General features: G+C 42.6%; 1 protein-coding gene across 2 annotated transcripts; it reads left to right on the forward strand.

Annotated features, from left to right (window-relative positions):
* Positions 1 to 8,897: 8,897 nt before the first annotated feature.
* On the forward strand, positions 8,898 to 20,159 carry arpin (actin related protein 2/3 complex inhibitor). Of its 2 annotated transcripts, none has more exons than XM_023955483.1 (6): positions 8,898 to 9,224; positions 11,726 to 11,801; positions 12,551 to 12,683; positions 15,021 to 15,227; positions 15,355 to 15,521; positions 19,371 to 20,159. In XM_023955483.1, exons 1-6 carry the CDS (start codon positions 9,133 to 9,135, stop codon positions 19,377 to 19,379), a joined length of 684 nt encoding a protein of 227 aa, XP_023811251.1. In that variant the 5' UTR covers positions 8,898 to 9,132; the 3' UTR covers positions 19,380 to 20,159. The 2 variants fall into 2 exon arrangements, with proteins under 2 accessions (XP_023811251.1, XP_023811252.2); XM_023955484.2 differs by having other exon boundaries at positions 9,065 to 9,342.
* The last annotated feature ends 292 nt before the right edge of the window (positions 20,160 to 20,451 follow it).

Below are 20,451 nucleotides of genomic sequence, written 5' to 3' on the forward strand. Positions count from 1 at the left end.
ATGAGCCGAGTGAACATGCAATTTCATTCCCTGACATTAGATGGCGCTTAATGTAAATCAGAAATACTCCTGTACACAAGGTGGCGCTGCGCAACTTTACGCTTCTTAAAGTCGCTTTTCACTCAGAAGAAGAGAGCAAGTATTTACGCGCTTGTCAGAATCAAACAAAGAAAACATGAATATTTCAAGCACCAGTAGCTCCAGCTCCAGTTCCAGCGATGAAGAAATTATTGTTCTGTTGAATGATGAAGGTCGCGGGAAAAGACGCTGATTTTGGGTACATCCCATAGTTACGAGAAGAGAAGAACATGGGGAGTTTTATCGACTGGTTCAAGAGCTGAAAATGGATCATGAGCGTTTTCGGAGATATTTTAGAATGTCTGTCATTATTTCTTTGCGGCAGTGTAGACGCTACTCGGCGTCTATCTTCTTCGCTGGTATGTGTGCTCAGCAAGGCAGTTTCGTGTTTGAGCACCCCCAAGTTGTGTTTTACTGTAACTTCAGAAGCTCCAGACACGTATGCAAAAGCGCCATTCTCATTGGTCGAATAGATTTCGACGCGACGCGTCAAAAAAAAAAACGAACCCGAGGCGTTTTTTTTTTTTTTGACGCTTTGACGCGTGGTGTCTTTTCCCGTCGGTGTGCACACTCTCATTGGTGCCCTTTGTTTAGTCACGAGGCGTTAAACGTCGGCGAGAATCACGCGCGAATATTCGTCCCGGTGTGTACGGGCCTTAAGCGCGACATCGGAAGAAAACCAGGTAAACACGTTGGTTTACTGCATGGGGGACGAAGCAGAAGACATGCTGAGAGGGCTAACGCTAACAGTGGATGAAAGGAAACAGTATGCAGCGGTAAAAGCCGGGCTAGTCTCATTCTTTGTGCCCAAGAAGAACGTCATTTATGAAAGAGCCAAGTTTAATCGGCGTGTGCAGCAGCCGGAAGAAACTGTGGATTCCTTCATAACGGCGCTTTATGGGCTAGCCGAACACTGTGACTATGGACAGCTACGTGACGACCTGATCCGCGACAGGTTAGAAACATAGCCCTGTCTGAAAAGCTACACCTAGATGACAGACTAACCCTGGACACTGCCATCATAAAAGCTAGGCAATCTGAAGAAGTTAGGCGACAGCAGTCAGACTTAAGAGGAGAAAGCAGCAGTGCTAAGTGCTCAAATGTCGATGCTGTTCAAGCTAAGAACTACAGAAAGCCCAGATTTCCCGCTAAGGCTCAAACACAGTCACAAATGCAGACCAAGTTCAGACAAAATGCACGTCCACCTCATGCACAAAAACAAACCTGCAAAAGATGTGGGAAGGTGCCCTCACATGCAAAATCAGAATGTCCTGCAAAAGAAGCTGCATGTCACACGTGTGGGAAAAAAGGACATTATGGCAAAGTTTGCAGAAGCAATATTAAGTCTGTGAATGCAGTGACTGCAGAGGAAGAAGGCTTTTTTCTAGGAACTGTTGATGCAAGTGCAGACCCATGGTCGGTGCAGTTTCAAGTAAGACACAAGAAAGTGTGCTTCAAAATAGACACTGGCGCTGATGTTACTGCCCTACCCGCCGATGTTTATCGGGAAATAACAGGAGGAGAAGCTGCTAAGCATCTGGTGAAGCCAAAGCGTCTGCTGTTTGGACCAGGTGGCAACGTGCTTCACGTCCTGGGGGTTGCAAAAGAAACACTGCGCAGCGGCAAAATGACAGCCTCAGAGGACATTTATGTAGTGGAGGATCTTCATACTGCCCTGCTGGGGTTACCAGCTATAAAACAGCTTCAGCTTGTGTCCAGAATTAACAACATCACCATGGAGACGGTGAAACAGTTATATCCCCGTCTGTGTAGCGATCTAGGCCTTGTGCAGAGGCCATATTCAATCAAACTGCAACCAGATGCTGTGCCCTTCTCTCTGCAGACTCCACGCAGGGTCCCACTACCTCTCATGGGCAAAGTGAAGGAGGAGATAGACCGCATGGAAAAAATGGGCGTCATCACCAAAGTTGAAGATCCCACTGAATGGTGTGCAGGGATGGTAGTGGTCCCTAAGAAATCAGGTGCAGTACGTATCTGTGTGGACTTCACTAACATGAACCAAGCAGTTTGCAGAGACAAATTTATCCTGCCTTCCGTTGAGCACACGTTAGGGATGCTAGCTGGTGCAACAGTTTTTAGCAAACTGGATGCCAACATGGGCTTCTGGCAGGTGCCATTAACGGAGGAGTCTGCTAAGTACACCACTTTCATAACACCTTTTGGGCGCTACTATTTTAATCGGCTGCCATTTGGCATTGCATCAGCCCCAGAACATTTTCAGAAAATGATGGTGACTGAGGTGACCAACGGCATAGCAGGTGTGCTGTGTCACATGGACGACATTCTGGTTTGGGGCAAGACCCAGGAAGAGCACGATGTGCGGCTGCATGCGTTGCTGGAGAAAGCACAAAAGGCAGGCATCACAGATTTTTGGGTCATGTGATCTCAGCAGCAGGGGTCCAGCCAGACCCAGAAAAGACAAGTGCAGTTCAGGAGATGAGTGCACCCACCAATGTCAGTGAACTGAGGAGTTTCCTGGGCATGGTGAACCAGTTGGGGCGGTTCATACCAAATCTGGCAGAGAAAGACAAAGTTTTGCGGGATCTGCTGTTGAAAAAGAACCACTGGTACTGGGGGCCAGAGCAGCAGACATCTTTTGAAAGAGTAAAAACAGAACTTTCATCAACACCAGTGCTCACACTGTATGCACAAACAGTGAGCTGAAAATCTCCGCTGATGCATCCTCTTTTGGACTGGGAGCGGTTCTGCTGCAGAAAAGCAAGGCTGAGTGGGCGCCTGTGGCTTATGCATCCAGGGCGATGACAGTGACTGAGCAGCGATATGCTCAGGTGGAGAAAGAGGCGCTGGCTGCATCATGGGCGTGTGAAAGGTTCAGCTGCTTCGTTCTGGGCCGATCATTTGAGTTGGAAACTGACCATAAGCCTTTGGTGAGTCTGCTGGGTGGCAAAGCGCTAGACGACCTTCCAAAGATTTAGGATGCAAAGATCTAGATTTAGGATGCAAAGGCTCCAAAGATTTAGAATAAGGCTCATGCGCTACAACTACAAATTCACACATGTTGCTGGCAAAAATTTATGGACAGCAGACGCCCTGTCACGCGCCCCCCTCAGAGCATCAGGAGCACACTCAGGTGCAAGCCTGCTAGAGGACACTAACATCTATGTGGACTCTGTCATCAGCAACCTTCCTGTCAGTGGAGACTATCTGAGCAACCTTCGTGGTCATCTGAAAGCAGACAGTGCATGTGCTGCCTTGATTGAGTTCTGCAGAGATGGGTGGCCCGATAAAAACAGACTGCAGGGGGTGTTGAAACAGTACTGGGCTGAGAGAGCGGTACTTACAGTGCACGATGGACTGCTGCTGCGGGGCACAAGGCTGGTCATCCCATCGGCTTTGCGTAATGATGTGTTAGAAAAATTGCATGAAGGACACATGGGCGTGACAAAGTGCAGGGAAAGGGCCAAACAAACAGTATGGTGGCCGGGGCTCAGTAATCAGTTAAGTGACATGGTGTTAAGATGCAGAACTTGCATCCAAGAGAGAACCAGTGTTAAAGAGCCACTGATGCCAAGTCAGATGCCGGACAGGCCTTGGCAAAGACTCGGAGCTGACCTGTTCACACTTGACAGCAAAGAATATCTGCTCGTTGTGGATTGTTTTTCCCGTTTTGTGGAAATTGCACAGCTCTCATATACACGGTCCATGGACGTAGTGGTGCACCTGAAGTCGTTTTTTGCACGTCATGGCATTCCTCAGGTTCTTGTGACAGATAACGGGCCACAGTTTTCAGGTAGCCATTTTCAGGCTTTTGCAGCATGTTACGGCTTTGAACATGTAACAAGCAGCCCCAAGTTTCCACAAAGTAGGGGAGAGGCCGAACGCGCTGAACATACTGTAAAGAGACAGCTGAAAAAGTCATCTGATCCGTACCGTGCTTTGCTTGCGTACAGGGCAACACCTCTACAAAACGGCTACAGTCCAGCTGAGCTGTTAATGGGGTGTCGACTTCGCACTACTGTTCCTGCTCTTCCGTCCCTGTTAGATCCAGCTCTGCCTGACTACAACGCGTTGGGAGCCAAAGAAAGGGAGAAGAGGTGGACAGATGCAAGAACCTTTGACAAGCGACACAAAGCAAGAAACCTTGAACCACTGGTTCCTGGGAAGAGGTCTGGATCACAGATGCAAAAACTCAAGGTACAGTGATTTCTGCACATGAGGCTCCTCGCTTGTATCACATCAAAGTGCCCCAGGGCACACTGAGAAGAAACCGACACCACCTGGTGTCAATGCAGACCCAGGGCTCGACATAGCCATTTGTCCGCTGGCCCGGTCCTGTTTTTCGAGCAGTACGGACCACAAGACTTTACTTTTCACTTGCCCGCTCGGGCCACTAAAATATCTAACGGTTTATATATTCTTCACCTTTTTCAATAAAGTAAATTTTGCGAAAACGTGTAGATTTACCTCGTCTTCATAATTTAGTTTTTCTGCTAGTCCTGTGTTCAGATTTCAAGGGTTTCTATGGGAAACCTTTGATCACTTCTCCTTCTCTCCCGCCTGCGCGCGCGGCTGTCACTGCCGAGCACCACGCGGCACGCGCTCACTACTTTTTTTTTTCAAACTTTATTGAATGTAACAATTCAATACAAAACAATGTTAAACAGCAACTACGAAGGCACAAGCCAGTGGGTTATTATTACATTTGATTATAAATCCGACACCGTCACTGAAGAGAGACTGAAGCATGTTAGAGATGTGGAAGACATGGCAGGAATAGAAAGGAATATGTTGGATGGAGTATAATTAGTAGTATGGACAGCAAGATATTTAATGAATGCATTGAAGATGAAACTGTATCCACTAAGCTTTAAGCTGAATGTCAAAGAATCAAAGGCAACTCCAAATACCTGAATCTCAGACTCAAATGCAGTAGAATGTTAAACTACTTAATTTTGTTTTTCTTTACAACACTGTAAGCAGTAAGTATTTCTAGTTAGCTGAATGATCTCAGTTAGACCTGCACAATATGAGGAAAACTCGCGATATGCGATATCAGAGATTAAAATTGCGATAACGATATAATTTGCGGTATATAAACAAACAGCAAAATAACCAAATAACCATTCCCAGTTTAAAAATTATACTCCAAATGACCCTCGTTGACATAGGTTACAAACATCTAACATAACAGGGCTCCATCTGATTGGTCAACAATGTGAAGGCGTCCATCCGATTGGTCAAATGCATTAAGGGATTTATTTGATTCGTTAAATGGTTCAAGCTGCCATTAGATTGTTTTAACACATTTAAGGTTTATGATTTATTGTGATATTTGCCGTTAGAAGCACCATGAAAACTTCTGAACTAGTGTTACCTACTACACTGCAGTGCTCTCTTCAAAACATCTGAAACAGACTAGAGCAGATTTAAGTTTGATATGGTCTATTTTCAGTCAATGAAAAGTGTAGAAATAAGTGATGTCACCAGAATGCACCAAATTGCACCATATTAAAAGTTTCCGGGGGGGCATGCCCCCGGACCCCCCTAAAGTTGCAAGCACCTGCGGAGCGGCGGGTCCCGCTATGCGCGGTGTCGGGCCAGTAACTTTCAGGCAGGGCCAGTAAGTTTCAAAAACTACTGGCCCTGTGGGCCAGTGCAAATTTCTGGGCTATGTCAACCCCTGCAGACCGACGGTGAGGGAATCGAACCTGTTGATGAACCTGTGGGAGAAGATACACCTACTCCAGCTCCAACAGACCAGTGGAGAAAACATCACAGAGACTGTCCGTACAAGGTCGGGAAGAGTGGTCAGAAAACCAGATAGACTTAACTTGTAAAATTAAAAAACAAAACAAAGAGAGTAAATAATGATGTTTGAGTTTATTAGAATGGGATGGTTTGGAAAAAAAAGAATGTCATTGATTTTGTCATATAAGTAAAGATGTATAAATGCCCTTTGTTTTGTTTTAAGAAAGGGAGATGTGGTATTATACATGTTGGGGGTAAAACCCTAGTGAGGGAGACGTCATGAGAGGCGGACCCACTAGGTGGCGCAGTAGCGAGAGTTCAGGACGGTATAGTTGTTTCCGGTGGTTGAATAAAGCAGTCTACAGCACGTCCCGTCCCGTCCGGGACGGGACGTGCTGTAGACATAAATATGACCTCATGCAAATATGACCTCATGCAAATACACAATCAACCAATAAATCTCTCATAAATATATAAAAAGATCATGAAATTGTGAAAAACCTGCACACTGATTTTAAATTAGCCATTATATTATTCAATATATTTGGGAGCCGGTTTAGCTCGTGCTGGTTTGCGGCGCCTTCCGTCCGTGAAACCCGGGTTCGACTCCGGGCTGCTCCCTGTTCCCTTCTCTACCTCTGCCGGTTCCAAGCCTGGTTTGAGAAGGTTGTGTCAGGAAGGGCATCCGGCGTAAAACATTGCCAAATTTACCATGCGACTCGTTCGCTGTGGCGACCCCTGATGGGAGAAGCCGAAAGTGGAAGAAGAAGAAGATTATTCAATATATTTCATTTTGGCTTTAAAAACCTGTTCATTATTATAAAACAGCATTTTAAAATATTTATTTTTAATCATGTGGAATATTATTATAATTCTGTCTTTTTTCAGAAGCTCGTATTTCAAAATCAATATTTTCCAAAGTAGCTTTGTTTTTATTTCATGTTGCTGTTTTTCACAATGGCTTATTTATTTCATGAAGAGCTTTTTCAGGAGAATGGGTCTTTCTGTCAATCAGTGAAAGTGGGCGGGATCTAAACGCTCATTGGCTCATCCATGGAAATCGACTCATATTCCTCGATACCCGCTCTGCGGTGTGCCAGTCAGAGAGATTACATGTTTCAGCAATATCAGCGCGGCTTTGCTGACATTAGAGATCAAATAGAGTCAAACAATCTGTCTGCTGCAGAAGATGCAAACATCTACGACTCTGTTTTTGTAGTTTGAGTGGACCAAACCACGGAGGAGCTCCGGTCGTCCACGTCTCGAAGTCCCCGGTTGAAACACTCCTGATTCTTACACCATTGAGACAATGATTATAATCAGGTCCTCTGAGTTTATTTTTCCCTCTCAGGGAAAATGTTGAACCTTTCCTGCGATGACGTTTCTGACATCTTAACACTCTCCATGTACATTGTGCATCCATGCATTGTTACTGAGATAAGCACAAGCAACCGCTCCATGTGGCTATCAGGCTAAAAACATTAGCTGGTAGCCCCTCCCACACGCGGCATGGTGCGTTCATGGAACTCCAGTTCATAGAAGCTTAGTAGAACTCCAACAACCACTCAGCCTAACTTAGGCCACTACTAGATGTTCATTAGAAGATGAAAATTGCTGAACCGACCAGAAAATCACCCAAATTATGCACACTCGCCCAAAGCCACTTTTATCCGCAAATTTAGAACCAAAACTGCCCAATTTCTGGTAACACTGTGGATGTGTTGAGGTGGATACTCCCCCTAGTGTCAAGGAGTGTGCATTGCGCCGTAACGTTTGGTGAAGCATCTTCGATCGATGTAGTTAGGGTGCTGCTGCTCATGTTTGAGTAAAGGAGTAGCCAATCACAAAAGTGTCTCCGCCTTGTCTAGTTTGATTGACAGACAGACCCATTCTCCTGAAAAAGCTCTTCATGAAATAAATACGCCATTGTGAAAAACAGCAACATGAAATAAAAACAAAGCTACTTTGGAAAATATTAAATTTTGAAATCCAAGGTTCTGAAAAAAGACTGAATTATAATAATATTCAACATGATTAAAAATGAATATTTTAAAATCCTGTTTTAAAATAATGAACAGGTTTTTAAAGCAAAATGAAATATATTGAATAATACAATGGCTAATTTAAAATCAGTGTGCAGGTTTTTCACAATTTCATTATCTTTTTATATATTTATGAGAGATTTTTTGGTTGATTGTGTATTTGCATGAGGTCATATTTATTTATTTAATTAAATATTTATTTATTTAATTATGAACAGTATAGGACTCCATACTCAAAAAGACGATTTCAAAATAAAACTGCAACTCAAAAACAGGATTTCAGAATGGCGAGAAAACAAATCGGGAACTGAGAAATATGATTGTGCTTTGGGTTATAGCTTTTGGTCTCAAAGTATAGGTTTTGGTTCTCAATTTATGCATTTTGATTCTCAGATTTGAGGTTTTGATGCGCAATTCTTTAGACACTATATTGACACCATGGGGTTCAGTGTCTTGCCCAAAGACACTTCGACTCATGGGCGTGCAAGCGGGAAACGAACCTGCAATCTTATGCTCATGGGTCAAGCGCCCTACCGCTGCACCATGTCCGCCCATAGAACCTGAAAGAAAAGTTCAGTCTCTGAGTCATAAGTGTATAAATCTATATTACTATAAGATATAGCCTAGTCCTAGTATACTGTATATAGGTTTAACAAAATAAAATGTACATTTAAGTCGACAGCAAATTATACGTGCATCATGTAGCATGTTGATAATAGCCCTGCAGCATCATGCACGAAAACATGTGTACTGTTAATGAAGCCCCTGGAACATTAAAAGAAAAAAATTAAAATACTTACCTGTGAAATGTTACGCCTTCCTCCTTCTAGGACTCATTTCTTCGATTTTGGCAGTTGAAACCCGCACAATGAAGTGGCATTTTGCAAAAAATGTGTTCACGTGCATGCACTGCAGCAGTGACTTCACCTCACCAAGATGGCGGTGCTCTCCTCCCATGGGGAATCACGTGATGTCTCCTTTAGCGATAGATCTTATTGCTCACTAGATTGGCGATTCAAATGTATTTTATATGGAATAAACCAACGTTTTCATCATCAGACGAAAGTGGATTCATAAATTTTCATTGTAAAACACTCCCATTGATTAATAATAATAAATTGTATAATTGCAGTTTCAGTGCCGTTGCATCTCGTCGTCTTGGAGGATGCGGAGTTAAAATCGAACGTACCCCGTGGTTAACCGGGAAGCGGAAGTTTGGAAACAGGAAAAGAAAATTAATGAAGAAAGAAAAAAACCCGAAAAGTTTGGATTTTCAAGGAAAATGAGTAGAATTTATGACAACAAGTCTTTACAGAACAAACCGGTACACAATGAGAAGCTGGACTGGGTGTGGTCGCCGTCTGCCTATGAAAGGTAGGTCCTGGGTTTGTTTGGTTAGGTGGACGGGAGCACCAAACTCTGAAGAAGATGTAACCAGATTTGATCAGTTTCTCCAAGAAAACAGCAGAGAAATTGCTGATGTAATGAACAGGTGGGTCTCTAACCTGGATTTAAATAATCTGAGTGTTTCAGATGATCTAAGGCTTTCTGGAAGTCTTTTCTAGAATAGAAGCTGGATGCAGCTTCTCCATGTCTGTCTAGTGTTGACTCTAGAACTGACCAAAGACTGGATCCAAATGACCGGAGAGGTCTGGCTGGTACATCCTGGGTCAGGAGGTCAGTCATGTATTTTGGTGCTAAACCATTCAAAGCTTTATAAACCAGCAACAGCCAATGCAAAGACCTCAGATCTGGACTTATGTGTTCTACTTTTAGGTCCTTGCGAGAATCCGAGCAGCCGAGTTCTGAACAAGCTGCAGTTTCTCTATTGATTGTTTTGGTAGTCCTGTAAAAACACTGTCACCACTAGAGATGACTGCACAAACTAGTTTTTCCAGGTCCTGATTAAACATCAGATCTTTAATTCTTGAAATATTTTTGATATAATAGTAAGCAGATTTTGTGACTGCTTTAATGTGTTTATCAAAATTTAGGTCTGTGTCCATCACGACACCCAGGTTTTTTGCCTAGTTGGTAGTTGTTGGATGAGTAGATTGAAGCTCTGTCTCTCAACTGTTTTCTTTAGCCCCAAAGACAACAACCTCAGTTTTGTTTTGTTTAACTAAAGTAAGTTCCAGTCATGAATGTACTCAATGCATTTACCAGGAGCCTGTACAGGGCCTCGGTCTTCAGGGGGGTATTCCAGAAAGCAGGTTATGCTAGCTCCCACGATAAGTTTGAGGCTAAGAAAGTTGATGACCTCAGCTTTCGGTTCCAGAAATGGAGCTATGTTTCAGGGTAGGTCAAGTTACCATGGCAACTCATGCTCTGAAAATAACCTGGTCCGGAGCAGGTTTAGTTGAAGGTTAGTTTGTTTTCAGAGAGGTGAAGCAGCATGGCGTGTCCATTTGAAGATGATTTAGTGGATGAAAAAGCTCAGATAATACTTTTTCCACCATGAGAGGGTGATAAGACCACATATGGATGTTGGAAAGATAAACTTTTTAACTTTGATCTAACGTAATTATTTGCTTCAGTTAAGATAAATCATTTTTTTGTTAGAAATTTTTTGTTAAAAATTACACGTAGTTTTCAGACAGCTATTTTCCTTTCGTTCAAATTAATTCAATTAAGTAGGTGTAACTTTGGTGCTGCTGTTAGATCGGCACCGCAAGGGATTCTGGGATATCATTCCCTTTGCCTGTCTGGACGGATTTTGGTTTAAGTGTGGGTTTTTTACAAAATGTGTTTAGTTGTTTAGCTGTTTTACTGTGTTTCACCGTGTTTGGCCGAGTTATTTTGTCCTACTAGGCTTAAGTCTCTGCACCATGAGTGAGAGTAAAGGATAGGATGATGAGTTTATATAGCACCTCTACCGCTTAGTGCTGTTATGACAGTGATGGAAAATTCTTTAGTGAGTTTTTGCACTCGGTGCATTTTTTTTCCCGTTCTTTTTATTGTTGTAAAAATGAGCATATCTGCCGGCTCAAACTTAGACATATGAAAGTTCAAGAAATATAAGTAATTAAGATGGAAAAAAGATTAATGGAGTAATGTGACATTTAGTTAGATAAATACGTAAATTTGAGTTGAATAAACAATTATTGAGTTTGAATAAATGTAACTAAATTATTGAAATTATTTTTCAGCCGTGTTACTTTTTTGATGGACTTATAATTTTTAACCGCCGTCATTAAAATCTCAGACTCCGTCTCACTTCCGTCTCAAGTGTCGCGCTTTCTTTTTTTTTCTCCACGCGTTTCCATGGTGACTCCAGAAATCGGCGATCTATTGAGAATGTCTTTATGTACCGTGCGTTAACCCAGGGTTACCAAGTCGAGCGTAATTACGCTAACTCATATCCGGTCTTTTGGAACCGACATACCCAGAGTAAGCAAGTTCAGGCGGATTTCAGCCAGAGTTCAGGCTCAAAGTCAGGCTAGTTTAAACATGCTTCCTGGAATACCCCCCAGGTGTCACAATATATATCTGTCTGTCATCTGCATAGTAATGGTAACTAATTATGTTGTTCTTTATAACGTGGGCCAGTGGGAGCTTGTAGATATTGAATAGAATTGGCCCCAGGATAAAGCCTGATTTGTCTGTAGTTAATTAACCGTGATAAATGCGATTATATAAAAGACGGAGGTTTTGATTTCACTGTCTTCTGACATTTGGGGGCGGAGCCAAAGAGCTGCGTTGGCCTTCTTCGGGTTTGTCAAAAGGAAATGGGGTCCCAAAGGAAACAGTGTCAGTATTTTACCCTTGACTTCGATTTACAGTTTATTTGAGAAATAAAGCCAGTTAGTTGGAATGGTTGTTGAATTCCATCAAATCCTAAACGTTTTTTCTGGGTTTTGTTGTTCTTTCTGCAGCGGGCCTGGTGTTCTTCTGGAGGGAACGCTGCTGGATGTTTCCAGACACTCGATCAGTGATGCCAGCGGTCAGAAGGTACTGCAGTGAGTCCATGCAGGCTGTCTCTGAGCTGTTTGGTCTGTTCTGGAGAAATGTTGGCGTTCTACAAGATTATTTTGCTTCATCTGCAACAAACATGACGGACAATAGAGTTTTTCCTTCATGAATTCTGATTTGATCCTGATAAGGCGAGGACAAGAAGCTGCAGGCACTCCTGCTTAAGGTTCAGGACATGTGGACAGCTAGGTTAGAAGAAACTTCCAACTTCTAAATGATGAAGCTGCTGGTTTTGGACCATCTGAGGAAAAGCATGGGAATTGATGTCTGGAAGAATCTCTTATTATGAATGAACAGAGAGTTCAAAGTACAACCTCTGTTTTTAGAGTGAGCTGAGCAGCAGAGATAAGGCTACCATGGCAACCAAATGGTAGAAGATCCAACAAATGTCTAGATCTATGAACATTTAAGGAACGTGAACCTGCTCGTCCGAGGAGCTTGTTCCGTTCAGAACGGTCCAGTTCCTCTGAAGCACAGAAAGAAGAGGGAGAACATTCAGATGTCCTGTGCTTGGTCTTACCTTTGTGGGAACCTGTATTTGAGGTCCCTGCTCCTCCTCTCAGGGGTACAGGGAAAAGGAGGTGGGTCACTTCAGGTGCACAAGGACAGACTCTGGGCCAACAACCAGTTTTCTGTTAAACTGCAAGAGCTCTGATTTCTGTGCACTGAGCAGCAGTAATGACAATCGCCCTGAAGGAAATGCAGACGTTCTTCTCTGTTTTTGCCAGTTTCGTTTCTACGTGCTGTACATCAAACCTGGACGCATTAGCCAGAGGAAGTTCGATGCCAGCGGGAAGGAGGTGGAGCCAAATTTCAGTGACACCAAGAAGGTCAACACCGGCTTCCTCATGTCCTCCTACAGTGAGTCCAGCACCTTCTCATCTGTGATCACATGGTCAGCAGTCTGGGTTTGGAAGAGCACGCCTTTGCAGAGGCTCCGTCAGTCAGTCTCCATCCCTCAGCTGTTCATATGGAACACACATACTTCCACTAACTACACCCCACTCTGTTCTACACACATTCCACTACTGTTTACACACACTCTACACACTGCATTATGCAGCAGAACTTCCCACTCTGCTCCAAATTGACAACTTCTGTGTGCAATAACTGATTTTCATCTACGTCCACACACAATATGTATTTATGCTCCACTTTATCTATTTTTATACTTGTATTTTTATTGGTTACTTGTACAGATTTTGATTTAAATTTTTAGGATCACCACTCCGCGAAGGAGGGTCTAAGGGCAGGGATGTCAAGTTTAGTTTAATCTGTTTAGTTAAAGGTTAGTATTATCCTGTTAAATTCTATCCATTTATGATCCTTTTGATTGTATGTTTACTTTACAATTACTGGTACGAAGCCCATTGAGTCGACTTTTGTTGTGAATTTGGGCTATACAAATACAATTGAATTGAATTAAATTGAACTCCAAGGCTGATACAATTTCATTGTATAATGCAAAATGACAATAAAGGCTTCTGATTCTGGTTTATGCAATCAACGTAAACCATCTGATTGTGACTTAGAAATGCAGCTTTGTGTTGGTCGTGTAGGTTGCGTGTGTTATTTAGGCGTCGCTGGTGACATTTCCAGGCTTAAAGGGTTAACCTTCTTCTGCCTGAAGACCATGGCCTCAGACTGGAGGAGCTGATTCTTCTCCAGCTGCTTCACACTTAAACCTTCAGAGAGAGGTGGAGGTCTGATGGAGCCACATGATGAAGTTCATTTCAATGTCATAGATTATGGAAAATTTCTGATACTTTTCAACGATTCAACGACAACAACATTCAGATGCATGAAAACATGGAGTTGTTGATTCAAACCATGAGCAGAAAAACACGCTTAAATGACATATTTAACACAATTGGTAAAACAGACAAAGAGATGAAACTCATATCGTGGGGAAGGTACCATGTGAGCCAATCAGATGAGAAGCAGAGGTGAAGCTCCATGAGTTCTGATCAGAATCTGGTTATGTTCCATTGACCGTCTATGAGAACTGGATTGACTGAGTGTGACATCACCCAGAGAAAAAAAGCTCACTTCCAGCTCAGCATGAAGTCAAGTCAGTAATCATTTTTACACGATACAGACACCGCCAAGTTGGAATCAGTCCCATGGTCCGAGTCTACTTTCTATGGCAATCGTTTTTGCCATTCAGGAGTAAATGCCAAATGGCGTATACTTATAAAGGCCCAAAGCGCTTCACAGTCACTGGCTCATTCACACACTGATGGCGGCTCTGCTGCCAAACACTGGCGCCAACCTTCCACCAAGGTGGGGTTCGGTGTCTTGTCCAAGGACACTTCGACACATGGCTGGGTAAGGAGGGAATCGAACCTGCATTCTTCCGATCAGAGGTCGACTGCCCTACCGCTGCACCACAGCCGCCCTGAAAGGAGTGAACTTGTTGGAAAGCCTCACCATACCACTTCACTTTGTTTCTTGAATAACTGCACTATAGAAAAAAATACCATTAAAAAACATTAGGATTCTCAAGAATATGTTTAAAAACGTTAATGGGTATTCTGACAAATAGCTGGTACCTTCTATTTGGAACCCAAAGGGAAGGGGTCTCTCAGTCCAGATCTCATATACAGTTGATGTTCTGTTCATGCAGATAGATCATTTCTGGCAGATGCTGTTCTATCAGTTTGCTTGTAGGGTTCTACTTAATGTCTCTTAAAGCTGTGTGGGTTTAAAAACCTTTAGTCCATCTGGGAGAGAACCTTGTTGTTCTCTATCAGAGTTTTAGCACATTTGTATTTGTAAAGAACAACGCTTGTGTGGATTTTTCAGCTCTTTATTAACCAGGCTCTGCTTTTCTGACACGCCACGATGCTGTAAATGTGACACACAACATCAAAACATCATCTCAGCTTCACTTTTCAAACCTTCACTGGTTGTCTGTCATTTGACATATGTTGTTGGTTGACTACGTCCAAAATCCTCCTAAAAAGGGTGGTTCTTCACAAAATGTATCTGCCTGCAAGTGAAACAGCAGAACAGGTTTGGTTCTTTTGCAGCATCACTAGTAAAACTGGAAATAGCATATTACAAAGGCCAGAAACCCCAGACCTCCTGGTTTGGCCACCCCTCCCCAAAACCCTCCTGGTTTGGCCACCCCTCCCCCAAAACCCCTTTGTCCTAATGCAAAGGAAAGCTGCTCACTTTGCCTCCTTCTGCACACAGAGGTGGAGGCCAAAGGCGAGTCGGACATTCTGAGTGAGAGTCAGCTCTCAGCCATGGTGAACAAACCCGAGCTGATCAAGATAACCCACAAGCACGGACCCGCCGGGACCTGGGCCTTCTGGTACCCAGAGTCAGAGATGGACAAAACGGAGCTGCAGACGGGGCAGGAGGTCCGGCTGAAGACCAGAGGGAACGGCCCCTTCATATGTGAGTCTGGATGCGACTGCATCCCTGTAGAAGTCTCAGACATCAAGCTGTTCTGACAGTTTGCTGTACACCTTTAAACATGGCTGCTCCAGATCAGGAAAGATTCTCCAAAAATCTCCTTCTCCAGTCTCTCTGGCCAAAGTGGATGGTGGAACGGTAACAAAGTGCAACTTTGCCGGAGATGAGAGGGCTGGAGCGTCATGGACTGACAAGGTCATGGCCAACAAGGCAAACGTCGGCAGCTCTCAGAAACCCCAGACCGGAGGAGGAGAAGGAGCAGAGGAGGACGAATGGGTGAGAACCAAACCTGAACCACATCGAACTTTTCATGGAAAGAGTCTGCATCCGTCTGCTTTAGCATGATAGTCCTAAGAATGATGTCCCAGAGACTTTTTTTAGGAAAGGAAAATGTTTCTTGTCACATATAGAGTCAGACTCATGAGAAATATGGATCTGAAGCAGAACAAAGATCTGAATAACAGCAGGGTTAGGGTTTAAAGCTCTTGAGGTCTTGTCACAAACTCCATGCTTGTCCGTCTTCATGAAGAAGGACTTCCTGTCACAGATCTCTGTCCCAGTGCAAAGCATAGATGATTGCTGAGGGCTTTTCTGCCATGTAAGGTTTCATGTTCCAGTGAAGCAGATAGACAGTCACATTTATCAAAGACCTGCACTGAAAGAATAACCCTGAAGAACATATTTCTTTTTTTTGGGTCTTATTTTATCAACAGTTCAGCTCTCAATAATCAAATCCAAATCTGTAAATCTAGTTTTGATTGAAAGCACCAGTAGCTAAATCAAACGTGGGATTTTGGGTTTTATTTAACGCTCCAAAAACAGAATGCCAAAACAGTGGGATCAAACTTTGCACTGATTTGTTTCTCGGCACTGAATTTGATTTTTGGACCCGGCTGGGGGGCAGAAGACCCTACACCAGAGCCACATGTGGCTCTTTTACCCCTCAATAGTGGTAAGAGTTCCTAAACTAGCATTGATTTCATTTATATTAGTTACGTTTATACATTTATGGCTGAGGTGCAGTGAGATAAATGATGTAAAGGTTTTTACATCCCTGCTGATATCCAGAGGCCTTATTCACTCTACACTTCCTCCAGAATGCACAGAGATCATGTACGAGGCAAAACTTTGGTAAAAAGTCTGATCTTTTCTGATCGTTTGGTTTATTTGAAGCACATATCTCTTGCTTCACAATAATGGTTAATAGTTATCCAGAGGGGAGTTGCTAAATAAATTTACTTATTCTTTATATACTTTTTCAACTGGATCATAAACCACTGAATTCATGTTTATCTTCAGGCTAACAGCAGTAATAAGTAAGAAAAAGAATGCCAGCTTACCAAAGTAGACCTAAGATAGAACAAAAGTAAATGCTTTTTTGTCTTGTGTTCTTCAAACCTTTGGTAGGAATGCATTAGCTGCACTGAAATGATCCGGTTTGACACAGGAAGTCGTTTATTTTCAAATCAAGTCCTACAAGCTTTGTTATGAAAATAACAATGTAACGAATGTGAAGCAGCATCAACATTTTCTAAAGGGTCAAATAAGACTTTGCAGCTCCTACTAGGCTTTGATTAGCCAAAAACAGGCTTTGCCCTAATCAAACAGAAGGGGGCAGCAAAACATCTAATCATTTTGACTTGCAGTGCTTACACAATGCCAAAGGGACAAAGTATTTTGGAGGCACTGACTGTTTGAATGAGAAGGAAATTTAATTTTGACACATGAGTGAATTGTTTTGGGAGAGGAGCTTTTGCAGGTGAACCATGGTGTTGTACCGAACCATCCACATTATTTTGGCAAACGCACCAAGAGTGTTGAGAACGTCCGGTCTGATCAAGAAATGAGCCAAACCAATTGAGAAGGATATTTACCATTTTGGTGGCACTGACTCTTTACATGGGAAAGGAATTTAGTTTTGAAGCATGAGTGAACAGTTTTGGGAGATTTATTAGATTTTGCAAGTGAGCTATAGTGTTGTGCTGAACTGTAAGACTGTTTTGCCAAATGATCTTAGAGTTTTCAGAATGTAATTTCTGTTTCAAGAAATGAGCCAAACCAATGGAGAAAAACTGTAAAGCAGAGGATTCACACCCTGGTCTGTTGGGAGAGTGTCCAGTTTGAGAGTGGCAGGTTCAAATCTGTGGTTGAAAAAAGGCATGACTTTCATCATTACAGGTTAAATTGGGAGCGTTAAACCACCAGACCAGGGTTGGCGAACAAGTTTGACACCAAGAGCCGAAGTTTTACACTGTGAGAGTCAAAGAGCCACACCACACACTGACCTGCCAAGATGTGCGCACACAAACACGCAATTAAATCCTTATTATTTCCCATATTATTTCCCAGCAAGTATTTTACTTGTTTATTTCAAGGAAAGCGTCCACCCTCAATACACACATCAAATGCAGCTTAGCCAGAGTTAACACAGCGACTACCCTGGAGGTCAGATACCCCCTCCACACACACAGGCACCTCTCTCTCATCTCACACACACACACACACACACACTATATCTCACTCTTTTCTCTGCCTCTCTCTGACACACACAACTACTCAGTGACGTGCAGTGAGGTTGATGGCTGGTGAGGCACTGACTCCTCTGAAGTCAGATTTATGATGATAAAAACTGAATATTTCACCATTCATCCAACAGTATTGAACTGGTAATTCTTTATAACTCATCAACATTCCTCTTTCAATGACCCTTACACCAACAAATACACAAACATCTGGACAGAGCATCCTTCTGGTGTCTAAGTAATTCAGATTCACAATAAAAACATTAAATACATTACATTTCAGATGTGTGTAGCATAAATGAATTTTAACCTTCATTAAAAAAATGCTTTTATAACTTTTTATGTTATTTAAAAACAAATGATTCATTTTTTGCGTGAATAGCTGATAATTGATGGAATATTAATAATAATATTAAAAATATTGAAATGACTCAACTCATACAGTAATCCAGCAGGCAAACAAGCGATGAGCTGCTGACTAACTAGCTGCATTAGAGAGCTACTGGTGTCTCTCCTGTCCAGGTCCAGATCCCATTTATTTAAACACACACCCAAACAGCATGAACCTCACTTCTGCTCACAGCCCCCTGACTCACGGTTTTACACCCAAGATTCCCCACTTCCAATGAGTCTTAGGGGCTGAAGGCGGGGCTAACCCCCAGGCCATTTGTAGCCTCTCTGATAATTCCTTTACGTGAGTGTCGGTCAGAACAGACCGATGTCTTGATTTCACGTGTTTCAAGGTAATAAACAGGAACTGGCAGACATATATTGAGGAGAACATCGACAGCAGATTGAGAGCAGCTCTTTTACACACGGGGATTTCTCTGTTCTCCAAAACGTAACAGGGCCTTCTTTCAGAGAGATTTCAGCTCAATCATCTCCGGTTCTCTCACTGCCTCATCAGTGACAAGCGGGGATCTCAGGTTGTCCGTCTCTGCATTAAAGGATCCATGAGAAAAGTCATCTGTGGTCGTTTCTGCTGCAGATCCTCAAACCACAAAGTAAAGTTTCAGTCCAGCAAGCAACGTCACGTACTGCACTTTATTCATTTTGATTGCAGCCTTCTGCTGTGAGCTCAGCAAAGAAGGACAGTGGAATGATTGCCGTTTTGAATGTGCACTTTTTAAAAGCTTCAACCTGTTAATAATGGAGACAATTTGTGTCAGATCAGGAAGACTTTTTCATTTTCTCCGGGATACGTTTTGTTCTTTTCTGCCATGAACTATTTTGCTTCTTCCAAAAGCTCTTAATGATAAACATAGTGACTTGCTATTCCATTCAGTAAAAAAGTAAGAATCTTCCCGTTCTTCCAGAAACGTCCTGTGTTTATCTTTATTCTCTGAATTAAGCCATTTTGACCATGAGGGTAACAGTCTGCACGCACATCAAATGTTTACTTTCATTATTAATTATTTTTAATTCCCTCTGATGGATTTGAGTGTGTGTTTTTAGAGGGAAAAGCTATGAAATGAGGCACAGTATGTAGAAAATATGATGAGCCGCGAGTTCTCCACCCCTGCACCAGATGGTCAAATGTGGAGAAGAAATTTCCCACGCTGCCGGCTGAAGGGACTTTAACTCATCTCTCCTTCTCTCTCAGGATGACTGAGGAGACCACGTCTGTCCTCAGGTGGACCATAAACTTTTCTCCGTCAGTCCCGTCCGGGCTGTAATCCAAAAGACAACCTGAGGTCTGCCTGCATTTTCAAACCAACCGTTTCCAAGACATTCCAGTCTGATGGGGGCGCTCTCTGTCACAACAGTAAATGCTTATCACAGTAATGCTGCTCTTTCTGTGCTGGGACTGTACCAAACTGATTAGAAAATGATCACCATATCAAAAATAAAGGTTCTCATTTCTAGATGTACGTTTTCGTCGTGAGGTGTACTTCACATGCTCAGTTGGATTTAACTTGCTAGACCAAAGTTTGAAAGGAGTTTCTTCCTGAATAATTGTGATGATATTGTAAAAATGTTCTGTAGTTACCCTTGTGCTATCCTAGGCACTTTAACAATGGGAGTTGGGTCATCTAGACCCACTAGACAGTGCCCTGAACCTTTTTTCTTCACTGATTTGTGATCTTCACTGGTGTCCATAGATTACATGAAATCTTTCCACCTTCATCCACCTTTGTCATGGTAGGGAGAACACGTCAATGGAAGGGGGGGGGGGTCATCTAAGATAGCACAAGGGTTAAAGTGCCTATGACAGCAAAAGGGTTACATGAAAAAATGTTCACAATATTTTGGTTGAGCATGTATGGTTACTCTTATTCTGTATTTAACATGTTGGTGGTTTAGACCTTTTATAAAATACCTTGTGTTGCACATGTATTATTTTATACAAATAAACTTTTCTTTCTGTCCAAATAAAGTAATACTTTTCTAATTTGTTTCAGTAACGCCAGCGAATTTTTTGCCTGCAACCAAATGTAATTATTTAGCTCATGGAAGAACTTCAACCCCATTGGCTTCCTGAATGAAGCATTCAACAAAAACCTGCTGCGTTCTTCAAAGGTGATGCTTCTCTACCTTTTTGGTAAAACAGAAACAAAAGTCAGTTTCTGCATAAATCCCCAACATTCAGTTCAAGCAGAGGCTTCCGTCTATCTTTACTCATCAACACAAATGGAGAGACAGTAAAAGCTTCACAGAATCACCAAGAAAGCCACCAAATCCAT

This window comes from Oryzias latipes, chromosome 6 (genome assembly GCF_053564925.1).
Source record: "Oryzias latipes strain Hd-rR chromosome 6, Olatipes_Hd-rR_3.1".
Classification (NCBI taxonomy): domain Eukaryota; kingdom Metazoa; phylum Chordata; class Actinopteri; order Beloniformes; family Adrianichthyidae; genus Oryzias; species Oryzias latipes.

Excerpts from the sequence above, each read along its gene's own strand:
- arpin (XM_023955484.2), top strand. The coding sequence starts at position 9,146 with ATGACAACAAGTCTTTACAGAACAAACCGGTACACAATGAGAAGCTGG. Across the intron at positions 9,343-11,725 it reads ATTGCTGATGTAATGAACAG|CGGGCCTGGTGTTCTTCTGG; the intron begins GTGGGTCTCTAA and ends TTCTTTCTGCAG. Across the intron at positions 15,228-15,354 it reads AGGGAACGGCCCCTTCATAT|TCTCTCTGGCCAAAGTGGAT; the intron begins GTGAGTCTGGAT and ends CTCCTTCTCCAG.